The sequence below is a fragment of the Rhea americana genome, unplaced genomic scaffold (genome assembly GCF_003343005.1).
Source record: "Rhea americana isolate MKP2758 unplaced genomic scaffold, rheAme1 scaffold_50, whole genome shotgun sequence".
Classification (NCBI taxonomy): domain Eukaryota; kingdom Metazoa; phylum Chordata; class Aves; order Rheiformes; family Rheidae; genus Rhea; species Rhea americana.
This window is the reverse complement of record NW_028186646.1, coordinates 2,788,292-2,807,313: the sequence shown is the minus strand read 5'-3', so window position 1 is coordinate 2,807,313 and position 19,022 is coordinate 2,788,292. Positions and strand designations below refer to the sequence as shown.

General features: G+C 36.1%; 2 protein-coding genes across 9 annotated transcripts in view; one reads left to right on the top strand and one right to left on the bottom strand.

Annotated features, from left to right (window-relative positions):
• GTPBP4 (GTP binding protein 4) overlaps nucleotides 1-11,364 on the top strand; it is a 28,460-nt gene extending 17,096 nt beyond the window's left edge. The window contains exons 4-19 of the mRNA XM_085317722.1: nucleotides 788-958; nucleotides 2,163-2,266; nucleotides 2,347-2,483; nucleotides 3,072-3,172; nucleotides 3,569-3,661; nucleotides 4,235-4,426; nucleotides 4,511-4,576; nucleotides 5,331-5,420; nucleotides 5,905-6,015; nucleotides 6,288-6,365; nucleotides 6,474-6,525; nucleotides 7,087-7,187; nucleotides 8,142-8,339; nucleotides 9,246-9,311; nucleotides 10,479-10,613; nucleotides 11,176-11,364. Of these exons, the coding sequence (XP_085173848.1) occupies nucleotides 788-958; nucleotides 2,163-2,266; nucleotides 2,347-2,483; nucleotides 3,072-3,172; nucleotides 3,569-3,661; nucleotides 4,235-4,426; nucleotides 4,511-4,576; nucleotides 5,331-5,420; nucleotides 5,905-6,015; nucleotides 6,288-6,365; nucleotides 6,474-6,525; nucleotides 7,087-7,187; nucleotides 8,142-8,339; nucleotides 9,246-9,311; nucleotides 10,479-10,613; nucleotides 11,176-11,328 (1,848 nt within the window). The 3' untranslated portion in view covers nucleotides 11,329-11,364. The remainder of the gene's footprint in view (nucleotides 1-787; nucleotides 959-2,162; nucleotides 2,267-2,346; nucleotides 2,484-3,071; nucleotides 3,173-3,568; nucleotides 3,662-4,234; nucleotides 4,427-4,510; nucleotides 4,577-5,330; nucleotides 5,421-5,904; nucleotides 6,016-6,287; nucleotides 6,366-6,473; nucleotides 6,526-7,086; nucleotides 7,188-8,141; nucleotides 8,340-9,245; nucleotides 9,312-10,478; nucleotides 10,614-11,175) is intronic.
• A 1,522-nt stretch (nucleotides 11,365-12,886) lies between these two features.
• IDI1 (isopentenyl-diphosphate delta isomerase 1) overlaps nucleotides 12,887-19,022 on the bottom strand; it is a 12,306-nt gene continuing 6,170 nt past the window's right edge. For 4 of the 8 annotated variants that reach the window (XM_085317682.1, XM_085317677.1, XM_085317678.1 and 1 more), the window contains 4 exons: nucleotides 18,151-18,314; nucleotides 17,087-17,179; nucleotides 15,739-15,869; nucleotides 12,887-14,641 (listed from right to left, as the gene is read on the bottom strand). In XM_085317682.1, the coding sequence (XP_085173808.1) occupies nucleotides 14,324-14,641; nucleotides 15,739-15,869; nucleotides 17,087-17,179; nucleotides 18,151-18,292 (684 nt within the window). In that variant the 5' untranslated portion in view covers nucleotides 18,293-18,314 and the 3' untranslated portion in view covers nucleotides 12,887-14,323. Of the gene's footprint in view, nucleotides 14,642-15,738; nucleotides 15,870-17,086; nucleotides 17,180-18,150; nucleotides 18,328-18,539; nucleotides 18,559-19,022 lie in introns of those variants that run through there. The other 4 variants (XM_085317679.1, XM_085317681.1, XM_085317676.1 and 1 more) reach the window with 3 other exon arrangements.

The window sequence follows — 19,022 nt, the reverse complement described above, 5'->3', positions numbered from 1 at the left end:
CTGGGGCGCCTGGGCCTGGCGGCGCGTACCATGTGCGGGCCGGGGGGGTGGGGTGGGGACCGCCGGGGAGCGGGCGCCCCGGCCGAGGAGCGCTCCTGAGGCGGCGGCGCGGCCCGCGCGGCGGGGGCCGCGGACACGGCCCTTGCGCTCCCAAAATCTCGTCGTGCTGACGGGTAGTTCGCGAGCGTGCAGCCTAGCTGCCGCGCAGCCGCGGGTTAGCGGGCGAGTGAAATGCCGGAAGAGTCCTCTCCTGCTCTGAAGCAGAGACGGTGGTGAAGCGTTCGCCGGGCGGAGCGTGTGGCGTGGCGTGGGCCGCCTCCGCTTCTCACTGCCGTGCCGCTGACACGTTTGGTGGAGTTTGGGATCCGCAGGTGACACGTCCCCGGTGCGGTGGGTCCGGGGCAGAGCTGCGGCCGCTTCCAGAGCCGCTGCTGGAGAGAACGTAGAAAGGAGGCAAATTCTTAAGTAACTGTAACAAAACCTGGATAGAGCGCGTACAAACTGCCAGTTATTGTCCAGTGATAGAAACCCTGTTAATAGTAAACTCGGACACTAACGTTAACCTAGGCCGTGCTGATATTTACACTTTTCTACATCCACAAGAACAATAAGTTGCAATAAGTTGCGTTATCTTAAAGCATGCAAAATTCTCACATTCCAAACTAATGATGTGGCACAGATGCACTTACCTGGTTGGCCTGCTGCTCCACCAGGATAAAATTAATGCCTTTATTGCATTATTACTCCTAGGCAGTTTGTGTAATTTATAGTGTTTCTTTAATTGCAGGACTTCATAGACTTGACATTGTCAAAGACTCAACGAAAGACTCCAACGGTCATTCATAAACATTACCAAATCCATCGGATTCGACAGTTTTACATGCGAAAGGTCAAATACACTCAACAGAATTACCATGATAGACTCACTCAGATCTTAACAGATTTCCCAAAATTAGATGTAAGTGTTTTGTCATTTGATAATACAAAGTAACTTTGCTTTCAAGGCATCATGAATACTTCTGCAACACTGTACTGGTTTTATTTGAGTTTATTTTGGCCTGAGCTGATTCAGTGCATAGTATGTTTTGACTGGTGCAAAGAGAGTAACTTCAGCAAACTTGTACTACAAGAGTGCTATTTTCCTGCTAGGAAATGGAGTCTAAATTCTGCTTACAAGCGATTATTGAATTGATTTTGCAAGGTTTTTACATGAACTTTCTGATCAAGTCAGTTTGACAGAAACTGCTGCTCAGTGATGAGAAAGAAAGTTTTTTTAGTGTCTGTATCTTGTGTCTGCTTAATACTTCTCTGTCTATATAAGTTATTATATTCATGGTTAGTCATTTCTAGAAAATACCTGGAGTATTACTACCTGGAGTAGTAAGAAATATCCAAACATATTCTGTTGCCTCCCATCTATAGTTCTTCAAAAGATTTCTGACAACACAAACACTATTCTTGGTGCTATAAAGGATGTTATTGAAAACATACTTTGATAAGATGCCCATGGTCTAGCTTCCAACAACTGCAGTTGAATCCATGTATCCAGTGGGGTTTTCTGTAGGCGGTTTTCTGTTTGTACTTAAATTGTTGACCTGCAACCATACTTTTTCCTGATGTTTTCGTATCCAGTGATTATTACTGCAGAATTCCCCCAAAATATTTGTTTGAAAAGTGTTTAAATGATTTGAAATAGAGGTGGTGTTTCCTTAAAATGCTGAAGAGTTTCTCAGGCATTAAAGAAATGCTCTTTATCCAGTGTTATAATGCAGTACTGAATAAAAGAGGGGCATTACCTTGTTGCTCTTATGTTGTAGCACAAATTTATTTAAAAAAACTTCTTCTATAGGCTTCTTGCAGTTTCTCTATTAAAAAAAGTCAAATGTGTAATATTTGAGTATTTTACAAAGGGAAAGATGAAAGGGGAGCTCAGTACGAGTCAAACCAAAATTGTACTGTGGAAGAAATTGAACATTATTAAGAATTATATATGTAATGACTAAGCAGATTATTTTCTTTAGCTAAGAAGGAATGAAAGCAGTCTGACTTGTGTTGTCAATTCTGTAACTGAATTGAGGGGAAAAAAAAGGAACCTAAGTTGTTATTATCATCTTAAAGAAAGAAAATATTGGGCTTACTTTTATTTTATATTTTTGTTTTAGGATATTCATCCTTTTTATGCAGATTTGATGAACGTTCTCTATGACAAAGATCACTACAAGCTGGCTTTAGGACAGATTAATATTGCCAAAAATCTGATTGACAAGTAAGGAACATTCATTTCTTATATTTTGTGCTTGTCCATTTGGTTTTCGGCTAACTTCTCATCTCTTTGTCTCCGCACAGTGTTGCTAAAGACTATGTGAGGTTGATGAAATATGGTGATTCTCTTTACCGCTGCAAACAGCTGAAACGTGCTGCTCTGGGACGAATGTGCACAATTATCAAAAGACAGAAACCAAGCTTGGAATATTTGGAGCAAGGTTTGTGTTCTAAATAGGCTAAAATAAGGCTATTGAGGAGGATGTAAAATTCATCTTTACAGATAACAGTTAAACATTGAAACTGTTCCTGGTAACAATAGCATGTAAAAACAAAAGAATGCATTTAATATAGCAGCTTTGTACAAGAACCATAGAAACAATTCCAAAACCGCAAAATACTTGTAATTTATTTTCTAAGTAGTTTTCTCATTGAAAATTCTTCATGTTTTGCAAGTGCTGTTACTTACAGTTTTAGAATTTATCTTGCCTAAAAGTCACATTCGTGTTTTTATTATCTACACTTAAATATTTTCCAAACATTATTCCTTACTTCAGCCTGTGTTGCCTGATTTGATCAGGTTATTCATGCTGAGATGGGCAGAGATTAACTTTTAAAATATTTGTGCAGTTTCTTTTTTTTGTATGTGGATAGTTCTGGAGTTAACAATTATATTTTCAAAAATAATCAGTGTATCAATTTATAAAGTCCAAAAAGCCAGTGAAGTTGTATATAAAAACTTAAGAATATATTTTTTCTTTCATTTTTGTTAAATTATCTTAAATTATCACAAACGTTTAACATTTCAGTGCGACAGCATTTGTCTCGTTTGCCAACCATCGATCCCAATACACGAACTCTTCTGTTGTGTGGCTACCCAAATGTTGGAAAATCTAGCTTTATAAATAAGGTGTGTGAATTCTTTTTCAAAAATAATACTGAGATACCATTTAATTAAAATACTTTAACATTTAAACAATTTGATGTCATTATGGCACTCTCTGATGTCAGAGGTAACAAATTTGTATGTGTGAATAGAGATTGAGTGAAATTCATAGAGGGATAAATGGAAAATTGCAATAGATTTGGCTTAGAAATACTATAAGATAGTGTACCATCACCTTTACCAAAATAGCTTGTATTTATTTATGTATTTTCTGATACAGACATTCCTGCAGAAAATGAGCCAGAATAATAATTTTGTTAGCTTTCCTGTAGCAAATGAAGTGTTTTATAATTACAATTTACTACTTGTTGGTTCAGGAATTTTTTTTAGTAAATGTGTATGAATAAATCTTGTTTTAAGGTTACAAGAGCAGACGTGGAAGTGCAGCCTTATGCCTTTACCACAAAATCCCTCTTTGTGGGACACATGGATTATAAATATCTGCGTTGGCAGGTAAGAACTGTTATTATCTTGCACTTTCTTAAAAGAGTTAACTGGTTGTAATCTGTTTCTCCATTTGGCAATGTGAGTTGCATTTTCATATCTTGATGAGACATACTGTGTCTTGGGTGCTGCTGTGCTTGATTTTTAATGCAATGTGCCAAATCAGGTTAGTAGTCCAAATCTATTCTAAAAATGTACAGGTAGGTGTCTGTGTTTTCAATTTGAGGGAGGAATGGGAACTAGAATTACTCATTGAAGACTTTTTATCACTGTCAGATTCTGGGCCAGGTTGGGGTAGGGCTCTTCCCTCTCATTCAGTAATTGGAGTATTTATTATTCTGAAACCACATTCTTCTCCTGTCAATCCACTTTCATATTCTCAATTTTGCTGAGTTTGCAGACGTACTTGTGATTGAAAGGCAAGAACATTGCTGTTGTCAAAGGCATATTGACCAGCAGACAAGCACCTTAATTAATATATTAAATATATTAATATATTTATAATATTAAATATATTAAAATATATTTAATACATTAAATATATTAATTGTGTCGAGTTAATTACATTTATGTGAATTTTAGGTGGTAGATACTCCTGGTATTTTGGATCATCCTTTGGAAGAGAGGAACACCATTGAGATGCAGGCTATAACTGCACTTGCGCATCTTCGTGCTGCTGTGCTTTATGTAATGGATGTGTCTGAACAGTGTGGCCATAGCCTGGAGGAGCAAGTAGAACTCTTCAGAAATATTAAACCGTTATTTGCTAACAAGGTAGATTTTATATACATTCTTAGTCAAATCCAGGTTTTTATAATGTGATAACTTGGGTAATGATACTTATTTTCTGTTTACTAGCCACTTATAATTGTTGCAAACAAATGTGATGTGAAGAGGATTGCGGAACTTCCTGAAGAGAGTCAGGTTAGAATGCTTCCCCCAGTTCGCTCTCTTTTGCCTGAAATTTGCAAAAATACTTATCACGGACCAGTATGATACATACTGGGCAAAGACTTTTACATGTCATTTCTTAATTTAATTATTTAATAATGTAATGGAAAGTCATTTTCCCAGTCTTGTCCTGTATCTTTTAAGTAGTGTATAATAAATACCCTTGCCTGAATATTGTAAATACCAAGCAGAAGGCAACCTCTTAGCTATTTCAGAAATCTTTGAGGCTGTGAGAACTGCTGTTTACCACGGTAGTTGGAAGTAAGACTCAGTAACTTTTTGCAATAATTTCCATTTCAGTAAGAGTTCAGAGACAACGAGCGCTAAACTGAGAAGCGCTGCTGAACGACTTCAGTAGAAGCCTGTAAAAAACCCTTCTGGGCAGCAGTTTGTGTATGTGTAGGGCTAGAGTTTTTTACATGCACAAGTTCAAGGATGCACATAATTCATGTCTCTCTCTTTCTCTCTCCTTTTTCTTTCTTTCTTTTTTTTTTTGGCTTATGTGTCCTTTGTAGTTGTTTCATAGAAGGTAGTTATGTGCTTAAAAAATAAAGATTAAATGAGACTGTAGCCATAAAGTTGGTCATCTTTTAGAAATAAATATTAATAAAATACTCAATAACAAGTTGCATGTGTTGATATTGGATTAAAATTTCTGTTCTTAATGATAGTGTTCCAATAAGAAATCTGCAAAGCATAGTTTTTCAGAATAATGCTTCTATTTCAGAAAATATTTGAAACTTTTCAAGAAGAAGGATTTTCTGTAATAGAGACAAGTACTTTAACAGAAGAAGGTGTAATCCAAGTTAAAACAGAAGTAAGTTTCTTCTCTATCAGTTTTGTTCTGAATGAACAACTAACTGTTTTGCCTCATTTATGTGAATTTAATCGCCGTTAAACTGTGCATTATAGTAACAGGCTTTAAGCATGCTATTTATGGTAGTCTGTTTAGCCTCAGCAGGTAATGATGCAAACCTCTTTCTGGAAACTTACTTATATCTAGTGTAATTCATAGTTTTAACATTTCATGGTTAGGTTTATCTTGGTCTTGTTATTTTATATATAATTTGTCAGCTCTCATTATAAAAGATCAGATATAATACAGAAATATGAATCGTATGCATCTTCCCTTGATACTTTTTATATTGAAATATCTTGAAATTTTTCTGAGGGCTGGAGAGGTAAGTCAATAAATTCACTTCAGATGTGAAGCTAGGTATTAGGTGTTGAAAGTCTACTGCATTGTTTGTTGTATCAGGAAGACTCCTTTCCTTTCCTAATGTTGCTATGTGCACTCTTAGGCCTGTGACAGACTGTTGGCCCATCGTGTTGATACTAAAATGAAGGGAAATAAAGTGAACGAAGTCTTAAACAGATTACACTTGGCCATACCAACTAAAAGAGATAACAAGGTAAGCTACATATTTACCCTTCTTAGTATATTTTCCAGTACTCTTTAAAATACAAGTAGGATGAAAATTCTCTCTTGGCTCAACATGTGAACAGATTAATGTGGTGAGATGTGTTTACTTTTCATCTATAAATGCCTCAGCTGATGGGTGACTCAGCTTGGAACTTTATTTTCTTGATAAATAGAATACAGTAGTAATTTATAGCATTATATAAATTGTGGTTTCAAACATTTCATGCTTGTTTTGTGGGGGAATTGTTGTATTAATTTCAGGAACGGCTGCCTTTTATACCTGAGGGAGCAATAGCACGTAAGAAACGAATGGAAGTAGACGCACCCAGGAAGAAACTGGTAAGTGGTATCTCTTAATTAGGAAATGAGTAAGTGATTTTTAAATCTGCTGAATTAGCACATATATTTAAAATTAGAAGGCTTATAAAGCTATATATATTTTTACAGGAAAGAGATCTTGAACTTGAAATGGGAGATGATTATATTTTGGATCTTCAGAGTAAGTATTACAAAAATCTTAAGCAATGAAGTTTGACTATTTCTGTTTTTTGGGAGAATACATAAACCTGACTCCTTTCAACTAAATATCAGTGGCACCATTTTATTGCATGCTGTCCTTTTCTTCTGTTCCATAACTTCTGATCTTTATTGACTCTTTCTTGTTCAGTGATATCACTCACTGTTTTCACATTTCAGAATTAATGACGTTATGACTAGTCTGATGATTCAGTTGTTTTTTACCTTTATTTTATATTGCAGTATCTCTTGATTCTGTCCTCTTCAAGGAGATACCAATACGAGAGAGGTTGCATGTATTCTGTTTCAGCGGAGTATCTGTTGCTTATTATGGCTTTGCAGTCAATGTTGTCATTCTCCAACAATCTTTTGAAGTAGAACGGGGATCTGAAGTATTTGTGAATATATATCAGAGATCGTATCAGATTTGTGCTACCAGGAATGTGACACTTTTTTTTATTATGATCTAAGTGTTTTCTTCTAATATTGAACACTCTTCTTGGAAATTATTTTGACACTTTATTAACTTTTTAATTTTTTAAAGAATACTGGGACTTAATGAATTCATCTGAAAAATATGATAAGATACCAGAGATATGGGAAGGTCATAATATACTTGACTATATTGATCCGGATATCATGAAAGTGAGTTTTCCATTATTCTTTTTACACCTTTTCGCTTTTATATTCATTTGTATATTTAATACAAATTACTGTGAATTTCTTCCCTGTGAGAGTGATGGAGCACTGGAACAGGTTGCCCAGAGAGGTTGTGGAGTCTCCTTCTCTGGAGATCTTCAAGGCCCGCCTGGATGCAACCCTGTCTAACATGCTCTAGGTGACCCTGCTTGAGCAGGGGAGTTGGACTAGATGATCTCTAGAGGTCCTTTCCAACCTTACTGATTCTATGATTCTACTGTGTTCTTAGATAAAAACAGTGCTTCATGAAAAAAATGTTCTACAATGTCTGAACTTCTCATGGGAAAAGGTTTTCTGAATAACTAAAAACAGAATTTCAGAAAGATGGTTTTACCTTGTCAGAAGGTAACCTCTTGACTCTTTGACTGTAGACAGGAGGAATGCAGTTACCAAACTGTATGTATTATTGGTAATATGAACATTTACCCAGTGAGTAGTCAGTGCAGACTGTAGAGCTGCTCATTATGCAGTTGGGCTCATCTGAGTAGCTGGTGCTCGAGACTCCAGCTAAATGTAGAAAGGAAGATTTTTTTGAGAGCATGATGCCATAAACAGCACAGCTGCGGTAGGTCAAGATACAGTACGTCAGTGTAGTAGGCAACTTCAGGGCAGCTGTACAAATGCAGCCACACTGCACTACATTCTGAGCTAGGGAGCTGTGTAGTATTGCACCCCATGGCTTCTTGCACAATAATCGATTTCTCTGACTGCATTAAGCATGGCCAGAGGGGATCATTATGAGTGACATAGCTCCTTTGAAGGGTCTGCATGGTGCTTTTGTCATAGCTCAGGCCAATATCAAAATGTAGTTTTGAGATCCTGAAATTCTAAAGCAAGGATTTGAATTTGCAATCCAAAAACAAACATCTTGATTTTCATTTGATCTCTTCAAATTTTAAGAAACTAGAAGAATTAGAAAAAGAGGAAGAGCTGAGAGAAGCTGCTGGGGAATATGACAGTGAACCAGAAAGCGAAGATGAAGAAATGATGGAAATCCGACATCTGGCACAACAGATCCGAGAAAAAAAGAAACTGAAAATCCTGCAGTCAAAGGAGAAGGATACACGGGGTCCAAGGATGCCTAGAACAGCTAAGAAGGCAAGTATAGAACATATTGTACAATAAAATCTTGCTGATGTACAATAACTGTATAAAAAGTATAATAATTTTGTGTAGTGGAACAGATCACTTTTTCTCAGTTTTTACCCTCATGCTTCCTTGCTTTCTTCTGTATTCGCAGGAGGGCTGATCTTAGTTATGGAAACGTACAAAATGTTTTGTATTATGTCACACAAATGAGTTTTCTGTAAGATTACCATATATGTTGCAGAAAAAGGATTTAGGAATATAATCCAGCTCATTTAGTTGGGTTACTGTTTGGGATTTTTAAAATTTATTTTATTTTTTATGTGGGAATTTAGAAGTTTGAGATAATTACTTAAAATTAAAATTGTAAAATTTGTTGTAGGGCCTTCCTATACTGGAAAAGATCAGGTATTTTGTCTTAGAAGCTAGGTATCATGCTTTCTAATGACAAAAACTCTTGTAACTAGCCCAAAAGGATTGCCAAATACCAAATTGTAAAAACTAGACATTTTCAGAAAATGAATCTTGCTGATTTTGCAACCAAAAATCTGTCCTCCCTCACAGTGTATTCCTTTTTGGGAGAGAAGGAAACGTTTCTGATCGAAGCATGCCTTCCTGCAAAAAAGGCAAACAATTTGAATGATCTTTTTTGAAATGTTGGGACAAATCCTGAGAATAAGGGTTTTTGGATAAAGAGAGTTAAGTGAATGTGGAGTTTTGACTTCCGTAATATGGTTGTACATGTAAATGTGCCATGAGGAATAAATGCATAGTATTTACATATAGTATATAGTATTTACATGTAGTATATAGTAAGCCTATGTATATACGTAGGTTTATGGCCATTTGTTAAGACAAAAATAAGGTAGAATCATTATTTTTAAAGACAAATGTGATTTCTTAACTTTCTCTTTACAGGTCCAGCGAAAGGTGCTAGAGAAAGAAATGACTGATCTTGGACTTGACATGACTAATAAAGATGATGTAAGCTTTTTGCTCATTAAGTATTATGGTTTTCTGAAAAAGATCAAGTTTCATTGTATGCTAAGTTTCTTTGAGCACATTTGAAATGCGTATTATAGTTAGCACGAGAGAGGTGGAATCTATTAAGGAGGAAAAGTGAAATCTGAATGAGGCAGCCAATGCTGAAGTGTTTGAGTGATGTGGTTGTAACAGGCTGGGTAGCTTCCCCCCCCCCCCAGTATTTATAAGGAGTCACAAATGTGTATGTGCACTGCTTTCTGTTAGAACTTTGAATTTCTACAGTGTACAAGAACTGGGATTGGCTAAACATATTTGAAATTTTAAGACTGCTTTGTTGGATGGGATACTGTTATGTCAAAAATAGTAATAATGACAGATCAGGCTTATCTTCTTACAATTCATTAATGCTGAGTTCTAATTACAGTTCTTGATTGCCTGGCTGGCATTTTTAGATGCAATGCAGTCATGGAGTAGGACTTCAAAACCTAGATTTGCCTTGGGAAATCATTTTATTTCATCATAAATTAAAAAAAACAATTTTGTATGGCAATTCCAGCAGTCTTAGGGCTATCTGGAACTTGACACCCTAATTCTTTAAATAAATCAGGGGTTAGGGAACAAGGAATGTCAACATTATACATCTGAAGTAAGCATTTGTGGTTCTCGGAGCCGAGATGCCATCTTGGTTTAGGAGCTATCTCAGTGAGGAGGAATTTAATAGTTATGCTGTAAGATGGTAGTCTCTATGTCTGGAATTCTTTTGTGCTTTGTCCTATAAAGAGATAGCCAGTAAGCAGAGTGGATTTCTTCATTGCTTTTTTACTGTTGTAAAATTGTTCAATATTGCTATCCAATACTGCTGTGAGTTTACTCAAAAAATCAGAAAACTATGGAATTAATAATTTTTAAGAGAACATGCTAATATTCATTAAAATTTGAATACTGCTGTAGGACAGAAAGACCATGACTAACAGTTGACAAAGTCTTTATGTTACTGTGGTATAACCAAACTAATGTATCACAGCAGTTTACATCCTACTTTTTCATATTAACCTAATTTGAAATGAATGAATGAATGAATATGATTATTAACCTAATTTGAAATCCCAGCTTCTGTCTGTGTTGTGTTCCTATTTTTAATAATTAAAATGCTGTTCTGAATTTCAGGCACATTATGCAAGAAGGTCCCGTAGTGTTACAAGGAAACGTAAACGTGATGAGTCTGAAACCCCTAAATCTGTTGCACGCAGTCGCAGCTCCTCTCGCCCACCACGTGATATTTCTGGTCTTCGTGATGCTAAGGTTTGTTAAAGTTACCTACCTTTGTAGGGACTAAAATGGCATGATTGTATTTAAGTTGTCTTCTGGGAAGCTTAATTCTCAGATGGTTGTGTTTGTCAAGAAGATCCAAAAAATGTAACTACTTCCTGTTCATCTCGTTTCTTTGTGGCTTCATATGCTGTTGGTTTGAACTCATAGCTTCAAAAGTGTCAATTCAGTCTTAAAAATAATATGTAGTAGTATAAGAAAGTGTATTTTAAAAATGTTTTTCTCTAAATGCGAGTAAAAGAGAGCTCTAAAAGCTGAACTTGCTCCATAACCTAACCATACATTTCTAGCTGTAGGGAATTAAGTGTTTAGGGATAGCAACATAACATTTTTTTGTATTGGAAAAAAGTTTTGATAAGGAAGATTAACATCACTTACACTGGATACTGTTGTGAAGTTGTAGTTGGTGGCTTATGTTGTGTGTTATTTAATGTCCTCCTTAAAATCATATATATATATATATATATATATATATATAAAAAAAGAGGTAAGCCTATTTGGAGAAGTTACTCTGTGTTTGTTTGTTTTTAAATAGATGGTGAAGAAAGTTAAGACTATGGCAAAGAATGCTCAAAAGAAAATGAATCGCCTGGGCAGGAGAGGAGAATCCGACAGACATGTATTTGATTCTAAGCCAAAACATCTGCTGGCTGGAAAGAGAAAATCTGGTAAAACACAGAGAAGATGAGCCTTCTGAATTAAAATACAAGTTTATTAAAAATCATTTCTGGTCCTGTTTTCCTTTCTAGAGAAATCTGAGCATTAAAAAGTATACGTTGATACTAGGAACACTTGCAGCTCTGAGATGGACAATTTAATATCTTGCTCTTGCACTTCTGTGTGGCTTAGTAATACTGTTTCTCTCAAGACCCGTGGCAAAAAACACTTCTAAATAGACACTAGAAATACCTCTTCATTCTATTTTCCTACTTAAGTCCTTCTTGTAGCAATATTGAAGTATTTAACATTTCATGTAAAATCCCATTTTAAATGAGGCTAAATCTAGAAACCTGAAGTGCTTGATGGTAAAACTCCCATCAGAACTGAAAGTGCACCCTTTGTAAGAAACTGAGCCAGTGAGGCTTGGATTTCCGTGCATGAGTTAATTCTTTGATGTATAGTAAGCAAGCGATGAGTTCACGTTGCCCTTTTCAGATGAGAAGGGAGGGTGAGAACACTGAGCTTTCTGACTGTTTTCACACTTCTAATGAAAGTGAGACCCTTGTCTTGATCCTGTGCTTTCCTGGGGAAGGAATGGGAGAGTGATGAGCATTGCACAAAGTTAGTGTTTGTGCACTGAACTAGTTTTGAATGAATGGGAAAAATACTTGCCTGGTTACTAAGCTAAATAATGACTGAAGATGGAATAATAATGACTGTTGCTATTTCAATACTGAGCAGTATTCCTGTAGTAACATGGGCAGGTAAAGTTACAACTTGGGATTTTTAACATTTCAAATATGCAAAAGAGTCAAAAACTTTGTCTTAAGTTCATGTCACTTATGCTACTGTCATCCCCAGTTTAGGAATACATTTTCTTTAGAGGCTGATGTACAAGAAATTCTGTATCTGTTCAAGACAAAATATATTCTGTCAAATTAAATATTCCCTTTTTGCCTCTAGTTAAAAAAAAACAAGGTAGGAAATATCTAGAGGTTAGTAAAATTATGCATTATAGATGTAGTACCTGAACAAAGCAATTACAAAAGTTTTTAATACTAACTAGAGTCCAATAAAATGTATATGTAAAGTAGTACCAAAATGGCAAGGGGGAAGAGGGATCCTTAGTCCCTTAGTCTTCAAAGGGGAAAAAAAAAAAACTTTTAAACACAAAAGGGGAACAGGACTGTTCAGCTGCCAACTTTACTACTGGAACATTATGTATAATTCTCTTTTCTCCTCTTATAAACAGTACATTTTGTATTAGAAAATACCAAATTCTGTAAAGAAGTTTAATGTCAAAGTAACTTTTAAGGAAGTTTTAAAAAAAGTGTTAGCAAAACTTTGCTTTCAGCTTCTTTTTGCACATTATTTCTATTTCAGGGTATCCTTTGTCAGCTTTTGCTCCAAGCTGGCCATTCGAATTAGATGAGTAGAATTTTATTAAAATAAAATTATACTCTGCTATCTCCAATCACATTGCTTTAGTGATGTTTAATAGGCAGTTTGTTATAGTGTACTAACTTCAGAGGTTACTCTTCATGTGACTGTAAGTCTGGGGAAAAAAAAAAAAACACAGTCCAAGGTTTTAGGTTAGGAATTTTAATTCTTAGTCTTATCTTTAAAATAACATTTCTTTTTAAAAGTACTTTAATACATCACTTGAGTAATGTAGCTGATATTGCACCGAATTCAACAGAGCTGTTACTCTATTATTCCCTCCCACCATTTATTCTAAGAGAACACATCAGTTCAGGTCAATACACAACAACCTTACCCTAAAGCTTGGAAGTGTTGAACCAGTAGAGATGCTGGTGAATAATAGCTTTAATGCTGCAATCATACCCTTGATTATTAAGAACAAAAAACAACACAACTCTACTCTGTTAACTAGTAACTCATTGCAAGATCAAAAAGGAGTAGCTCTGACACTCAAGTAGAATTTCTTACTAACTAAAATTAAGATTTAATGTAAGCCCATAAACTCTCCAACGTTAATTTTGGGGTTTGAACAACTATTTAAATAGCAAAATTGAGTTTTCAGGGACTGTTCTTATAGTAGACACAGCAAGATCTAAAAGCTTGCATCAGAATGCCTTTGTTTTCTGGAAGTCAGCACTGCCATGTAAAGTGTACCTTTCCTCCAACGAGTCTACTTCATGTCAGGTATCTAGCATTCACATCTGATATAATTAACCATTAGTTTCCAATTAGAGATGTCCAAAAAACTACCCAGTATTTAGTCATCACTTAACCTGGATGGGGGAGGGGTGGAAGTGTTTATTATTGAAAGCCATGACAGACCTTTTTTTAATGATGCATCATCACATAAGATATTAAAAGTTTCAGATGCACTAAATGATCTGTGGGTCTTTTTGGTATTAGTGCAAGATTTCAAGCTTCAAAGAACTCAGTCCACACAGACTATCTCATTACATAAGCTTTTACATTTTTTTTTAATGAGACAGTAGAGTAGCTGAAGAGATCTAGTATAATTATCTTGATTGCTTTGAACTAATTGCTTTTCTTTAGGGAATCAGTCTTCTCCACATCAATGTAGAACTCTACCTTTCAAAATAACATTTACAAATAAGTTTAAGTCATGTGAGGTTTAAGGGATACTATTTCTACTGAACGAGCTTGTCACTATGTGCACCCTTGTCAGCACACACAGTTATTACAGAAGGAAGTAAGAGCAAAATGGGTACACACAGGTTGAGGGTTCTTTCACATCACGATGAAGGTAATGGAGAAAGACAAAGCCATAAGACTTGTTACTTCCTCATTTATTCTTCATTTTAAATGAGATGAGGATAAACTCACCAAAGGCAGAAGGGGCTTGGGGGAGGTGTTTGAGAGGAAAAAAAAAATAAAAACAAAAAAGATAAATAACTCTATTCAGAGATGGTTGTTAAACATGTGCTCCAGATGGACTATATTTTTAGCACTTGAGTGAGAGTTACCAAACTGCTAGTGAGACAGCATATCATTGCTAGCCTTCAGCATCTTCCACCTCTGGCTATTTACATTCTGTGTATTCTTTCATGATCGACAAATTTATTCAAGTTAGGTAAGTTATCCCACCACTTAAAAAGAAAGGTCTCTGCAATTAGTTTAAACCATGGAGTAATCTTAACTTCATTCTTGGAGGCTTTGTCCAAGAGCTGTTTTAGTTCTTTCTGTGTCACGTAACAGTAGCTCTGGATCTCATTAGGGTCAGGATTCAGTGTTACATCCTTCTGTACAAATAAGATATAGTCTATTTCATGTTCACCCCAAATCCCATCAGACTTGGCCTTGTAGTGAATTCGTGTCAGATAGGAAATTTCTTCCGGAGTTACCTACAACCAAAACACCTGTTAGAATAGGCTGAACATTACAGAAGAATTGACAGCTACTATCCTCTCCCTAAAACAGATTATTTTTTTCTGAATGTACAATGTATTTCTTTACTAATAAGTTCTGTGAAAAAACAAACTTATAATTGCACTTGCACTTTGATCACATAGATGGCACAGTATTTCTCTAGTCAGATTTACCCTATGGTATGTTGAGTGGGTTTCTTCCAAACTTAAGTTTTAAATAGTGCTTATCAGAGCTTGATGCACACTTACTAAAGCACTAATCAATACTGAAACACTTGTGCTTACCTCTTAGTTCCCAGCCAAAAGACCTGACAATTATTTAAGGCAAGATCGCAACTGGTTGCTGATAGACCATGTACAACATGGATCTACCAGGACCTGATGCGAATTGCAGACAAGCTAAGTAATTCTAGGGTCAATTAAACCATGTTATTTCCCAGTATCACACTGTTTCTCCCTTGTTCCATGATGCAACATGCAGTGTGGAAAGAGGTTCAACCACAAGCATAATTAAGCCAGTTTTACTCTGCTCTGTGCATGCCTAAGTAGCCACCAGAAAAGAAGGTTGCCAGAAGTAGGCTGTGTGATTTGTCTGGAAGAAACACCTACTGCTCTCACCACTCTGCACAGACGCTGCCCAACACACCCACACTGAGGCCCTCCGGGAGCACCTGCTGAACACCTCTACAGCAGGTTCTGCTGCAGGCCTGGAGGAAGTAGGGCACAGTGTCTTCTTATACTACTTGGGCAAGCAGCATAGCCAGCCCAACTGGAAAATGCAAGCATCCACAGTTAGAACTGAAGCAATAAAATGCTTCATTACTGTGTGATTTACTCTTCGGCTCATCTTCAGTTTGAGCAGTGAAATACTCTAAAACACCATTTAGTGAGATAAGCCTTTTAAGGTTCCAGAATATAGACTGAGGAGCCTCATATTCATTAAGTCCTCTACATCTTCAAAGTTAAAGCTAAATTCATTTTTAGGTCTCAGGTTGACCCTGTTTGCCAGATGCAGTTAATATGTAAATCATCAATTACTATCAAGATTTCCCCTTTCTCCATTCTTCCTTTACCTGCTCCATGGGAATTCCTAACTCCGCTTTCAGTCGTCTTTGTGCTGCTCTCCGAACACCAATGGCATCATTTTCTTCTAGTTCTAGTGGACGGCTTAATGGATGACTACAACAAGTGTTGGTAAAACAATCTGCAGGAAGTTTGTATCAGTATAGTATTAAAAAAAGTATAAAGCAATGCGAAAAATCTGAGAGGCAGGACAGCAATTCAGAACATCAGTTTTGTTTCTTTTTTTTGTAGAGGAGAAAGGTCAGAGGTGAAGGAGGATATTTTCAACCCTTATTTTTAATCCCCTCTATTTTGTACAGGGATTGTCCTGTCAAGTACTACTTTGTATGTTAGTGTTTGATACATGCAAACACATGCATCCTCTGATGCAAGAGAGTATCTACTTAAAAAGAGAGTTTAAAAAGACCCTGTTTATCTGCAAATGCTAATTACAGTAATTTTGGGGAGTTTATATGCAGAGTACAAAGTATTCTCCTAGAGCTTGCAAAATCAACTAACAGTAAGCAAATAAGTAGTTTATGCTTGTACTTAAAGAACAGACCCTCCATACTCTGTGTAAAGTACATTAAAAAACTACTAATCAGTAATGCAGTTGTCCTCAGCCAATCCTTGTTCTTTAAGAATTTATCTCAAAAACATCTAAATATAGTGTAGTTTGTAGGTAACTAGACTTGAGCATTTTGATTATTTAAGGTAAAAAAAAAAATCTTTAAAGATTTTTGAAAGGAAAGAAAGTTGTGTCCTCCTACAGTTGGGAAAGTTTAGAAACACACAAGTTTGTTTTCCAGCTGAAATTCCAAAACAGACAGCCTTAGGTTTCTTCCAACATGTCTCATGTAAGCTACTTTTGTTTCATTATACTTCTTATTTTTACGCTTCTTTGCATTTGATAATAGTTTGGGAGTCTCTAAAAAGAATACAGTTTGGCTGCAGTCTCAGTTTTTCTACAGGCAACAGAAGTATTTGTTGAAACTTAAAAAGGTACATTGTTCTGACTGAAGCATAACATAACTGCTTCCCAAGCAGAATGACTCCCCAATTTATCAACTACATATTACAGCAGAATAAAAACAATTAAACTCTGCAGGGGTAACACAGCAACTTCTCCAACTCTACTAATTAAGCCTTTCAGCAGAGATGATAAACAACATAGATTTTACATTTGCATAGACAAGATCAAACAAGTCATGAGAGAATCATTTCCCAAGAACATGTATAACAATAAGCTTGTGTTCCCATTCTCTTGCTTCATTCATGAGAAAAGTACTTTGTAAGCTATTTTGAAAGTAAATATTGGCTTAAATAAAACATTTTGATAAATATGGTATGTGTACTAACCTGGAAAAGTGATTTTAGCATGTGATCTCTGCTGCAACAATAGTTTATTTTCTGTATTGAATAAGAAAACACTGAATGCTCGGTGCAACAATCCTAAAAATAAAAGCATAGAAAGTTAGTTAATGAAGAAAAAAGCCACAAAAATACAGAGTTAATAGCCCAGAAGAATGGCTTTATTAAAAAAATGCCACTGTCAAAATTCATTATTTGTTTAAAAAATAAAAAACAAGGAATTGAGGAAAAAGTTTTCTTTAGTTTCTGTTTCAACTTAGACTTAACATGAAGAAATTACAAAAGCGCTAAGAGCAACAGGACAGCAGAAGAGGTCTACTAAACTCTGTTAGTTCACCATTTTGAAGATGCACATTCAGATAAGTTTCTAGGAAGGTTCAGTATCCACAAAGCTATTATCAAGAAGAGACAACACAAAAATCCTGAACAAGCTGTAGAGAATTTCAAGGAGCTTGAGGAACTTCAGAAATACAGTGGAAAGGAAACTTCCTTAAGAATAGTACAACTGCTGGTTATTGTCGCTTGTGTGTCCTTCAGAGCACTCATGAGTACAGAAAGAAAGGTCACGAACTACTATGTGAAAATTCACAAGTGTGATCAAAATAAACCAAGATAAAACTGATAAGCAATTAAAATGACAACAGAAAACCTTCCAGTCACCAGTAGTTGAGGCAGAATTTCGCTTCAGCTACTGAAAATCAGTCTTTTCTATTCATGAGAACTCAATGAAGAAGCATTTGGTGTTCTTTAGAAGAGCCACATAGAATCAGATATTAAAAAAAACAAACAAATTTATCATCAAAATGGATGATTCTAAATATTAAGCAAAACATACAGCTTATATCTACAGTCACTCATTTCTCTCTTTTGCTACTGCCTCTGTTTGTTTCCTCATATTCCAACTCCTTGAAATTTGACACTGTGAGCCTTGCAGGGAGGCCTTACCTGGTTTGATTACACCCCACCTGACAGAGACTTTAATTTAATCATTAGTGTATTTCTGAAAATATGGAATATTGAACTTAATAGTTCAATTAGTAATCAAGCTGTACCTTTATCAATGTTTTCATTCAAATGACAATTTTTCTTTGTGTCTGCTCCAATCTTGTTATCGTTTTCATCAATAAGGATGCACATCTCAGCCAGCAGCTGCACCTGCTGCTCATCCAGGTTATCTGTGTTTACTTCAGGCATTGTGGCAGTAATATACGTTCTACTGAAAACACCAATGAAAAGAAGAAGAGTCATTCAACAATACTGACACCTAAAAGATTCAGGCAGAGCACGAGGAATGATTAAATGGCTGGGTTTTCTGACACAGTTGGTAAGTCATGTACCGATTGTATTTTTTAGGTTTTATGTCCCTTTTCGATCTCTGAAATGTCCTACCCATAATATACATCATATTGAAGCATAATAATAAAATCTTGTAAGCACCTACCTTACTCCAAAACTCCATATAACAGCTGCAGCAGGAGAACAGAAATCAAAGGTAACAATTTTGATAGGCTGATATAATATAGAAAATTCAATACTAAATTCCATGCAGAACTAAGGAAAAAATGTGTCTAAAACCACAGCCTCTGTGCTCTCTGCTCAAAAACCCTGCATTACAAGTACAATAAGAAAGAGAATATATGTATGTATATTTCCCCTTCTCCCCCAGTAAGGGCTCGGTAATCAGATTTCACTAAGACTAAGACTAACAGAACAAGGCACTTCCAAAACAGAAAAACCCAAACCGATCCTCATAACCCCTGCTCTGCTCCCTCCCCGACCACCTCGTGTGTATACCCCGAGCACTTACGCCCTTAAGAGAAAAAGAGTTTCCGCCTTGAAACTACTCCATAACCTATAGCCTCTGCTGTACTTCAGGCAGGGCGTATTGCTAGGCTGCAGCCACAGATATTCATCTGCCCCCTCC